Source organism: Lissotriton helveticus, chromosome 6 (assembly GCF_964261635.1).
Source record: "Lissotriton helveticus chromosome 6, aLisHel1.1, whole genome shotgun sequence".
Lineage (NCBI taxonomy): Eukaryota > Metazoa > Chordata > Amphibia > Caudata > Salamandridae > Lissotriton > Lissotriton helveticus.
Genome location: NC_136067.1, coordinates 1,088,392,736 through 1,088,404,744, shown reverse-complemented (window position 1 = coordinate 1,088,404,744; position 12,009 = coordinate 1,088,392,736). Strand labels below are relative to the sequence as shown.

At 42.0% G+C, this 12,009-nt stretch overlaps 1 protein-coding gene across 2 annotated transcripts in view; it reads left to right on the top strand.

Annotated features, from left to right (window-relative positions):
- LOC144763284 (uncharacterized) overlaps positions 1 to 9,687 on the top strand; it is an 87,879-nt gene extending 78,192 nt beyond the window's left edge. The window contains exons 3-5 of one of the 2 annotated variants that reach the window (XR_013596204.1): positions 6,232 to 6,342; positions 7,182 to 7,286; positions 9,171 to 9,687. Coding sequence is in view for 1 of the 2 variants with exons in the window: in XM_078648744.1 (XP_078504870.1) it covers positions 6,232 to 6,280; positions 7,182 to 7,286; positions 9,171 to 9,250 (234 nt within the window). In the remaining variant the exon portion in view is untranslated. The remainder of the gene's footprint in view (positions 1 to 6,231; positions 6,343 to 7,181; positions 7,287 to 9,170) is intronic. The other variant, XM_078648744.1, reaches the window with a different exon arrangement.
- Positions 9,688 to 12,009: the final 2,322 nt, after the last annotated feature.

The following is a 12,009-nucleotide window of genomic DNA, read 5'->3' as shown; positions in this document are numbered from 1 at the left end:
CTGAAAAGGCTCTCCCTCCCTTCGTCGCTAGCCTGTAGCGGGGACAGATCAATAGCTGGGAGTCTGAGGCCTGGAGTAAAAGCATGCGTTATGATGACATACATCCTTTACAAAGTGACGCATCTAGGTAGATCCGTGACTTTGTAAACCCCTGCGCTACATTATACCAGCGCCAGGTATAATGTATGCAGGGGGGGGGGGGGCGTTCTGATGCAAAAAAGAGTCATAGAAGTGACGCAGTGAAATCTATTGAGATTTCACTGCGCCACTTCTAGGACGCAAATGCGTCAATTTCTTACGCTTGCCTCACAGCAGGCGTAAGACTGACGCAGGCCTTTTCACATGGGGCTTGACCCATGTGAAAGGACACATTGCTGGAGTTGCCTCACTTTTGTGACACACTCCAGCAATGCGTCACTTTTGCGCCATACAGATACGTCAGAAATACTGACGTATCTGTAACTCCTTGCGCCATGATGTGCCATACTGTAAATATGACGCATCATTGGTGTTGCAAGGAGGGCGCAGTGAAAAGTAACGCAACGCTGTTTTCACGCATCGATGCGTCACTTTTCAGAAATGAGACCCTAAGTTGGGTATTAGTGTGGTACCTCTATTTGCAGGCTTCTCATCTAGTACTCGGCCAACGATGTGTAGACTTCTCAGTGAAGCTTCCACTATCATCGAATGCTTCAGACCGGCTGGAGTTGCACTGTGACCACACAAATGCCAACATCGATTCTGCACTTCAACTGAGGCCATGTGGCATGCATGAGTGGTCTGCTGGACCACATCAAACACTCTGGGAGAACACTGGTAATCTGCTGGTTACTTATCCCCTATCACATCACCAGTTGCATCATCCTCTCCAGCCCGGGCACTCACCAATGACTACGCCTCACATGGAAATTAGTTATACATGTCTTTATTAATCAGTTTGTAAATGAGTACTCAACATTCTAAACTTCACTACGCTCTAACACTTACGTCACAGGTCTACAGAGTCCATCAGGAGCCATAGGGTTCCATAATTTCTTGCTCATATGACCTTTGTTACTCACACCATGAAAGCTTTGAAGGGAGCATCAGATATTTGCTTTCTAGATTGATAAACAAGCACTCAATCTCCTCTAGTGAAGGTAACCTCTTTTGAATGCTGGAGCTTGTCCGCATAGGCCTTCATTTTCCTTTTATAATCCAAATCTTTTAAACGGGTCTGTTGGTCCATTGAGGTAACTTGGGGGCATATTATCAAGGACCGGTGTTAAAATTATCGCCGTTTTATCGGCAGGAAACTGCAGATAAAACAGCGATAATGGGCTTGATAATACGCCCTTGTTAATTCCCATAGAAGCCCATGTTAACATCAGAACATGGGCTTCTATGGGAATTAACAAGAACGTATTATCAAGCCCATTATTGCCGTTTTATCAGCAGTTTCCTGCTGATAAAACGGCGATAATTTTAACACCGGTCCTTGATAACATGCCCCTTGATTATCACGGCTCCCCAGAATATCAAGGTTGCAGGGCTTTCACCTGTGGTCGAGTGAGAGGTCGAACAGGAGGCCCGAAGAGTGGAATATAAGACAGTTTTAAGGTTGAGCTTCTCTAATACAGCTCTCTTCAAAGTGCTCATGAAGCGTTTGGCAAGGCCACTGGCCTGAGGCCAAAGAGGTGTGCTTTTCTGATGCTTCACAATGAGATGACTGAGAAAGTCTGTGAATTCTCGACTGTTGAAAAGTGGGCCATTGTCAGACTTTAGAATCAATAATCACCATCAAATGATGTCTACTGTCAAGAGGACCGGAAAAGTAAACAGCAATTCTTTCCTGTACATGCTTTGGCACCTCTGACATGTTTAAGGTGTGATGAGTGGTTGTCGTTTAAAAGCAGTTGAATAGATGACAGGCCTTCAACTCTTTTTCAACTGTCTTGTCGAGATGAGGAAATCAAAACTTGATCTTGGAGAGCTCATTTGTGGCAACAATTTCCCAATGTCCTTCATGAGCCACTTCAATTATCTGCTGACTCTCCAGAATAACAATTCTCTAACCACTCAGGATAATTTCTTCCTGCATAACAGTCAGTTCATCTTTCACATTTTTAAACTTCAGGTATTCACTTTCACTAATGAGAGATCGAGAGTGCTGGTTCCAGTACTGATGGGTAATAATTTCTTTCAGTTTTACCATGTCACTATTTTGACTTGTGGCAGTGACAATTTGTTCCAATGAAATGGCAGCTGGTGTGCTTGATTTCATGTAGGCTTCTGCTGTCTTTGAAGGGATACCAGGGCAAAGCAAATGCACTCTTGAGAAATAGTCAGCAGGGTTTGGTCTTTCTCTGGACAGTGCACAATTGTGTAGTATAATTTTTGTAACCTTAGACCCCAACTTTCAATGCAAGAAGGCCTATTTGCCTTTCGATTGCCAAAGATGGTCAACAATGCTTGATGATGGTCACAAGTGTGAAAGACTTTTCATATAAAAATATGTGGAAATGTTCGCAAGCCAATGCCACTGTTAAGTTTCCTTCTCAGGTTGTGAATAAGCACATTCAGTTTGGGACACAATATGCCTTTGAGCATTTGGGTGTCCGCTGTACTGTGCAAAGATTGCGCCTAACCTGACGGGGCCAGCATCAACGACAACCTCTTTATTTATTCATTTATATATTTATATAGCGTACTACTACCCAAGGGCATCTAGGCGCTTGCAGAGGTAGCCCACAAAGCAAATTTGTGATGTAAGAAACCAGTACTTGCAAAATTACAGAGTGAAAAGCCAGGTCTTCAGTCCTTTACTAAAGGACAGGAGATCAGTAGAGTTCTTCAATTGAAAAGGTAGCTTGTTCCACCATCTAGTGGTGATATTAAAAAAGCTTTTTCCGCCCCATGTCTGAAGACGGGAGGATGGAACTATTACCAACTTCAGTGAAGCTGAGCGAAGTGTGCGTGTCGGTGTATGCCATTTGAAGCGTATTTCCAGGTAGGTGGGACCTGAATTTTGTAAAGCCTTAACGGCAATACACAGTGCCTTAAATCTAATGCACTTCTCGATAGGAAGCCAATGCAAGGTGTTCAAGGTATGTTTGGCTGATGAATATTTGGACAGACCAAGGAGCAGTCTAGCTGTAGAGTTCTGAAGTACCTGCAATTTTGCTATTACTGATTTATTTGCTCCAACCAGTAGCCCATTGCAATAATCGAGTTTGGACAGCACCAAGGCTGCCACCACTGTTTTCTGCAGTCCTACCGGTATGAATGGAAGGATTTTCCTCAAGATTTTATGGTGGCAAAAGGAGAGGGAGGAATCTATGATGACTCCAAGGTTTTTAGCCCTAGTGACTGGTACTGGGAGAGTCCCCAACTCGATGGGCACCATTCTGAGGACCAGAAAGTTGTGTCTCTCCTGAAAAGTAGAACCTCTGTCATATTTGAGTTTAATTTGAGACATTCACTGACACATCTCATGCACTCCTTAAAATTAAATTCTGGACTATCTCAGGATTTTTGCTCGAAATTGATACAATAATCTGGGTGTCATCTGCTTATGATACTAATTCAAAACCATGGGTTTTGATCATGCCCGCCAGAGGGGCGACATAAATGTTGAAAAGGGTAGGGCTCAATGATGAGCCCTGTGGCACCCCGCATGGAAGCCTGAAACATTTAGACATGAAACCTCCTACTTCAACAAATTGTTCGTGATTGAGCAGAAAGGACATCTTCATGCAGCTTTGAATCAAAGTATGCCACTTCAGTGGCATTCTCGATGGCTTGTTTGATTTTCTTGAAGCTTTGCCCGCATTCATATGACCAATTAAAAGAAACATTATTTTTTGTTACGTCTCTTAGCAGAGCACTGACAGTGGCAAAGTCCTGTATATATCTAGATTAGAAACTAGCCATGCCAAAGAATGAACATAAGATGGAAAAGTTTTGTGTGGTATTGGCAGAGGCAATGCTTGCAGTTTAGCTGGATTGTGTGTAATAACCCCATCAGAAAAGATATGGCCAAAGAATTTTAACTTAGTCTCATGGAACTCACAATTATCAGTATTCAAAGATAAACCTGCATCTGCTAGCAAATGCCATACTAACATGAGAATTGTGACATGCTCTTTCTGGGTAGCTCCAAAACCAATATTTCTTCACTATAATTAAAAGTATTGACAGGTTGTATGATACATCGAATGATGTCTTGGAATAGCTCTGCAGCAGATGATACACCAAAACCGAGGGCCATATTATCAAGGAAGCTGCGGTAGTTTATCGCCGCTTTACCGGCAGTAAACTGCCGATAAAGCGGCGATAATGGGCTTGATAATATGCGATTCGAATTTCAATCGAAGCCCAGGTTAGATGTGTGAACATCTAACCTGGGCTTCGATTGAAATTCGATTCGCATATTATCAAGCCCATTATCGGCAGTTTCCTGCCGGTAAAGCGGCGATAAACTACCGCAGCTACCTTGATAATATGGCCCCTAGTCTTTTAAATCAGAATAATATGTGTAGAAAATGTTGTAATGTATCTGTAATTCTCCTCGAGTTCCAACTGATGATATCCTTTATTCAAATCAAGGCGGGAGAAAAACTTCGAACCAATTCAATTGGGTTATCATGTCAGAAATGTGTGGACCTGGATGCTGTACTCTTTTAATTGCCGTGTTCTCTTGACCCATATCAACACAGATGCGTACAGCTCCTTCACTGTCTCGTTTGGGTACTTCCCCTATGGGAGAAAACCATGACGCCGGACCAATGGAACCCTCATTGATATCATATTTGAGTAATGATTCAAGTTCTTTTTCATTAGCTTCATGGAAATTAAATGCAATCCGTTTGTGTCTTTGAGCAATAGGACAGATGTTATCACTTATATTAGGCCCTGGTGAAGTGCGCGTAGTCACGCTATGAGGAATACTGTGAAGTGGCAAAAAAACTCTGCAGCTCTACACAGAGTTCTGCAAGCAGGTGCAGTTGCTTGCTGTGCCTGTCCATGTGACATATACAATGGGAAGAGCATTCTCGGACCAGAAATCACATGCAAACTGTACCATGCAGTTCCAGTGGGCACGTCCATTGTGTTTTTTTCTCTGTTTATGGTGCTGGGGCCTATTTTTCAATCCCTCTCAATCTATTTAATACTACCCCTCTGAAACTTATCTACCCCTCATTTTTATTTACTACCATACCCTGTGTCTTTGTGTTTTTGTATTTTATGTTTTTTCTAATTCTGTTTGTGTTTTTGCGTGACTTTTGCATTTTGTGTTTTTCACTTTATTTTTCTTCCTGTTTCTACTTTCTTCTCTTCCCCCCATCCAGTGCCATGACAGAGCAGCACCACCAGCCACAGCTGTCTGCTGTGCAGTCGGCCATGTTGTGATGGGGTGCAGCCCGTGCGATCTTCTCAGAAGATGAGCTAGCTGCCCTAATTTTTTATGTGCAGCGCCACTTCCTCCCTACCCTGGAAGCAGGCAGCAGGCCTGGCAGTGGGTACGCTCTCCAGGAGTGTAGGCAGCACTGGGAGGGGGTGCCTCGGACTGTGTCCTACTGCTCTGGGATCCGGTGCACCCACCAACTAATGCACCGGTGGGCTGATATCCTGGATAGGGACCAGGACCTGCTCATCCTACTGGGTGTGGAGGTTGCGGGACTCAGTAAGTAAAAGCTATTTATTTGTCAGGTTCTATCTATGCTAATATTTTTTTCCAAATAGCAAACATGCTGCTCACACTCAGGTAAGTTAAGTTCATGTAACAAATATTATGTGATCATAGAGTAGACAGGTGCTCAGTGGCGCTACCTAATCTTACTTGTTGGTGCTCGCTTGGTTGGTTTATTTAAGAAGTCATGCAGAGACTCCTCTTGTAGCTCGTACAGTCCCAACCCCAAGCAATTCACTAGTTATATATAGTATGCATGCCTCTATGCATTGAAAAGAAATGCAGACTGAGTTGGCCCATCAAAGGGAGTTGAGACTGAGAGATTGAGGATGAGATGAGAAGCATAGATCATTCATTGTAATTTATTAGTAGTTCCAGAATCTAGTTTAAGAAATTTGGAATAGGGTTTGGTTTAGGAAATTAGGAAAAGGTCCATGATACTAGTAGTAGTATAGGAAATCTGATTCAGAAAAGTTCCATGTTACCGTGTTTGCAATTTCCTGTCAAATAAGAGATTCTTAATAACTACCACTAATATTGTTTTCTTTATTACTCACAAGAGCATCAAGGACAAGAAGAGGCATGGGCCTGGAGGATCCAGCAAGGCGGGTGAGGAGCTCGATGTGCCACTGTCTCCACAAGTGCCTCGACAGATGGATCCACTGGACAAAGCAAGTCCTCCTGTTGTTAATATTATTTACCTAATGTTTATCGCTCCACATTTAGAAGTAATGTTTCCTGTTTTCTGTGTCTGTCTCCTAATTCTTTTCCAATTCCTCTTCATTATCTTTGTTTGTTTCCTAAAGTCTTCTTATCCCTGCAGTATCCAATTAACTTTTTTCTATATTCCAAGTTACTGCACTTGACATCAAACTGTCTGTACTAATCTTTCTGTTCTGTAGCTGCCTTTCTTAGGCTTTGTATTTAAGCTTTCTCTCTTGCCTTATAAATCTTGTGGACTGGTGGTACTGTAAGACTCAGGGGACCCATTTTAGGTCGGGTACTGCTACTCTATTGTGAAGATTGCATGCCAAGTAAGGCATTGTGTGCACGTTTGTTGAGAAGGCTTTCTTTTTCTTGCTCATGCTCAGACAGTAAAACGAGAGAGTGGCCATGGTCATGGTGGACCCCCAATGTTGTGTGTGTATTATTACCATAGTATACCTGCACTTGATGACAGTGCAGCATTGCTCGGAGGATGAGGACAGCCTCATTGCATTTGCCAACCAAGACCATAAGTCTTGCATTGATCATTCATTCCACCTCTTCATTGCCCTTCAGTGACTCAAATTCATCATAGTTCTGCCCCCCCATTACAAAATGTTTTGGTTGGCTTGACTACTGGGCTTTTCAAACATTGCCAACTAACAAAATGGTCAACATGATATTTTGATAGCAGCTACTGTAACCAAACTGTGGTGATGTGTTGTGGTTGTATATTGCTAAAAAGAAAGATAATGCAGGAAGCGTATGTTGCATCTAAAATCAAATGTGTAATGTTTTTTTCTAGCCGCACAGAACACCAGTGCTGGAGCCGGCAACGAGGGCACCAGAGGAGTAGATGCAGCAGCGGCAGATGAAGGGGGGGTCCCAGCGGCGGCAGGGATGGGCGGTAGTAAGTCATATTTCTTGCTGATTGACAATTAGTAATATATACTCACTGCAACGGCGCTGACTCGTGAACACCCTGCTTTAGCAGCTTCAGCGAGAGTTGAGTAGTTGATTGGCCTCTTCTATGGGTGAAAGGATGCATGGCTGAATACCTGTTGAAAAGATGCATAAAGGTGGGTGATATGATGCATGGGTGGGTGGAGGATGGATGAAAGCATATATACCGGATGTCTGCCTGGGTGGGTGAAAGGGTATGGGTGAAAGGATACCTGCCTGGGTGAGTAAAAGGAATGCACAGGTGGGTTAAAGCAGGATGAATGAATGTGTGAAAGGATGTGTGGGTGGTCAATGGATGTTGGTGAAAGGCACTTTGGATAGCAATAATTAGATGGATGGATATATGTGGGTAGATGTTTTTCAATGGTGAAAGATGTAATGAGAGAATGTATGTAAAGCTTAAATGTTGATGGATGGCTAATTGTTTGGATAAAGAAACATGGGAGCTCATCTACTTCACTTGCTTAGAATGGTTTTATCAAAGCTTTGATTCAAAGGGTTGGAGTAGTATTTCTATCTACTCCATTGACTCACAGTATTTTTTAAGCAAGGCAGATATTTGCATTGTGCCAGTGCCACCCATGATGGCCTAACTGCTGCAAGATTCAATTAATCACCGCAGTGTTGGCTGTGCAATGTGTGTCTGCTTAAGTTACTGTGGCATTTACCAAGTTTTCCATGCATGGCAATGTAAAAAAAGGTGTGTTTCCCTTCCCTCCCTCCCAGTTCCCAGTCAGTCACTTACTAGTACTTCACTTTTTTATTCTTTCCCACATTCTGTCTCAGTGTTCTCAAAAATTAGAAAAATTCATTCTTTGCATGCCACATTTTTCTAGCCAAGTGATATATTTCATCATGGCATCCATAACAGATTTACGCCAGTTCAAATTCTTCCATTTCAACATTGTCAACCAAAGTGACTCAGTAGCCAAAGCTAGGCACTTGATGATGATCAGTAAAATGTCTTCTTACCGGGCCTAATCCCTATAACTTACCCTGCAGTGGAGTCATTTAAGTTTCCTTTCCTTGCTGCTAAGCAAATGCATTTGTTGGAAAAACTAATTGTAAAGTGTGGTGGAAGGTGAGGCCAGGGAGTAAAGTGGGACTAAGTAACTGCCTTGACTTTTGCAGATGGAATAGTCTGTGACAAAAGTGTCATATACAATCTATATACTGTTCCTTAATCCTTTCCCTGTCCTGCAGTGCACCAGTTATCATACCATCTACTTAGGGCAGACAGGATGTCCGCATCATTGATATGTGATGTGTATCAATATTCATCTGCCTTGAGTCAGGTTCAAATTTAAAGGCATTTTGGAAAAGAGCAGTGCCTCTGGAATAGGATAATTGTCTATTACAGCTGCCCCAGCTGCAGATTGCAGTGTGTAGCAAAGTATGACTAGTAATGAGTATACTAGGGTGACAGCTCAGCTAGCATGCCTCCATTAATTAAGTACAACAAGAGAGAGAATACTTGTACTCCATAGTGCATAAAGCATTACTCATTAATGAGAGTTAATTGATTTTCATTTTTTCACACAAAGTGTCTGTTTAGTTTTTCTTTAACTAAGAAATTCTTGAAAACAAAGAAAAATAAACTGCTGTGCTGGGTTTATATCCTACCTTACTTCCTTTCAGACAGTTAGTGCATTTGCTATTTGCCTTTAGTTTTATGTCAGGCATGTGTGGGTAAAGGGTGTGACACTAATCATATCAAATTGAATGGCCCTAGGGGACCAGCAATGTACTGCTTATGTGCCACCCACTACATAATTTTAAAAAAGTATTTTGCACAGAGCATAGTTTATGATTTCTCTTTTTTTCATTCTAGTTACTCCTGCTGCCTGTGGTCATCCAAATCGGCAGGATGTAGCAGCCAGACTGGTGGCCGAGGAGGAGGCCACTGGCTAGGGCCCCAGCCAGACACCAGCACCTCCAGCCTCTCAACACCAGTGCAACAGCGTGCTGATAGCCACCTGCCGTTGTTCCATCACTGTTGCAACCCCTCAATTTCTGACTGCAACTTCTGCCGCATTATGCTCAGACTTGACCACCTGGAAGCCAGGCAAATGAACATTGAGGGGTACCTTAAAAAGCTCCTGCCCAGCTGTTAGTGCCCTCTTCTGCCCCTTTTTAACCTTTGTTTAGGTGGGTAGGACTTGTGGGTGGGATGGGAGTTGGGACCTGGACAGTTCGGACTTTTGCTTTATTTTTTCGAACATTCTGGACATTGGTTGGAGACGGGCAGACTTGTTTGGGTAGGGGGAGGGCTAGTTTAGGGTTGAAGAGGTGGGTTTATATAATATTGTTGTTGTACTTTGGGAAATAAATATCTTCATCATGCTCCAGATCTTTTTTCTGGTATTTTACTTTGTGCTGCTGCCTTTTAATTCAGCAGCAGTCTGTTTTTAAAATCAACTTCTAGCGTATAACAGCCAGTTATGTGGTACCCTTGTCCTATTACTACTCTCCTAGTCGCTGCAGTCTGCAAATATATGGACCAATAAGGGAGGTGGGGGAGGTTCCATCTTTCCCCTTTTCATTGCCTATATTGCCAACTACAACGCTCCATAGTTCTCTTACCTGAATAGATGAAGCAAGGGTTGCATGGTTTCCCATGGTGCCATGGTGATGGTAGTGGCTAGTCCACTAACAATGAAGGAGAAGCGAGGTCCCACTCCCACCTTTGTGAACTTCAACTGTATTATTAATCAGAAGGATTAATCATTGCAGGCAACTAAATTTAAATAAAAACTGAGTTAGTAGGTTATATTTGTTATTATATGATTGTTTTACAAACAATTGAGACCAGACTACTATGCAACAAAGAATACCTGATAACGAAAATATAACATGCAGTACTAAATTATTCAGAGCAATGAGGGGCTAGTATTTTAATTAAAACTAAAGTAGCAAATACTCAAATTATAAAAGGGGCGAGACTAAGCGTTTACGCAACACAATGGCTGAATGATGATACTGATGAATGATGTTCTTCTATATCTAAAATATCGATCCCATTTATGTGTGGGGGTAAGTGGGCCAGTATGGGCTATTGCTTTGGTAATAAAGTAGAATTGAAAATATTGCACTGATTTGGTGTTGCTTTCACCACACCCACCCCACCAAGTGTGTGATCAATTAATTGTGTAAATTATAAAGTCACACCTCAATAACTCACCGCCTGGGGGAGAGGGTTAGGGGTTTGATGAATGGATGGGAATGGGGATTTGGTGAAAGGTGTGACAAAGACAAACACTACACAAAGACAATATTCATCTGGGCAATGAGCAACCAATCATCATCAATCTGTTGTGGGAGGAAAAGGAAACAAAGGAATGATAATGACACAGTTAACTTAAATGCAATGCAACCCTAACAGTCTGTCAGCCTCAGAGAGACTCAAGTGATATTATTAGATATCTAAATGTTCTGTCACCTAATAATATAAATTATGTAGGAGTGAGACGAACAACACACACAGTTCTAAAAATGATTATTAAAAGAAAAATGATACTCTATTACCAAAGTGGGAGATGTATCTGCATTCTTCTTAGTTTGTCCATCATTCTTGGGTGCCAGGTTGATGCGGTCCGGTAAGGTAAGGGTGAGTGTTATGGTGCTTTTGCCTTTTTGTGCAGCAGAAGAGAAGGTCGGCAGATTGTAAAACAAAAATGATATTTTAGGATCAAGTAGAAGGATAGAAGTTAAACTTCATAAGGAGTGCACCAAGAACACTCAGAGGCAATGCAGCAAGAAGACTCAGATGCAGCACAAGAGAGCAGAATAGTCCTTTTTGCAATCATTCATTTTATGTCTGATGTGCGATCAATTATGTGAGAGCAATTACAACAATCAACAATCACAGACAATGGTTGCATATGCTATTTCTCTGATTAAACTTTCAACTGTCATAATCAACATCATAATAATAATAATATGTAGCCTAGCAGGTGTATAATGTGATGATCACCACATGTCTGTCTCCAGTTACCTACAAAAGGCCCTCCACCCAACACCACATAGTTTCAAATTTGAGCCAGCCAGCAATCACACTCAGCAACATTGCATTTCACAAATCAAGGAAAATCAATGCACCTCTCTCACCACCACTCCACCAACATTGGAAATCATCACAAGCACAATCACAAACAAGTTTAATAATTATAGTTGAACAATAAACACCCAGTCTCACTACCTGCCACCATATGAATCATCTCAAAACGCTCACAAACAACAATCATTCTTAATATATAGCAACCTTTGGTACGTGCATGTCATTTACCTGTTATAATTCAAGTGCGGTGACAATGGTACATTGTGGATCCATTGTTTCACAAAACAATCTTTGGCCAGTCTTCTAAGTCAAATAATGTGAGCCAGCCTTGCTGGGGGAATAAATATAAAATAGATAGGTATGTGATGGAGGCAGTCACAAATTAGCCTCACCAATGCCCTGTCCTTGAGTGGAATGCGGGGAGCTTCTTCACTGCACACAGGTCCAACTGCAATCCAGCAATAAATTGTGTCTAAAACAGAGGGGCTGCATTAGTCAGTAGGGCACAAGCAAACATAAAAATGATCACCTAGCTATATCTTTTTTTGTTGTCAAAGTAGTTGGCAATAGAAATAGAATGTTCTATGGTTGGTGGCCCAGGCCTAGTAATCAG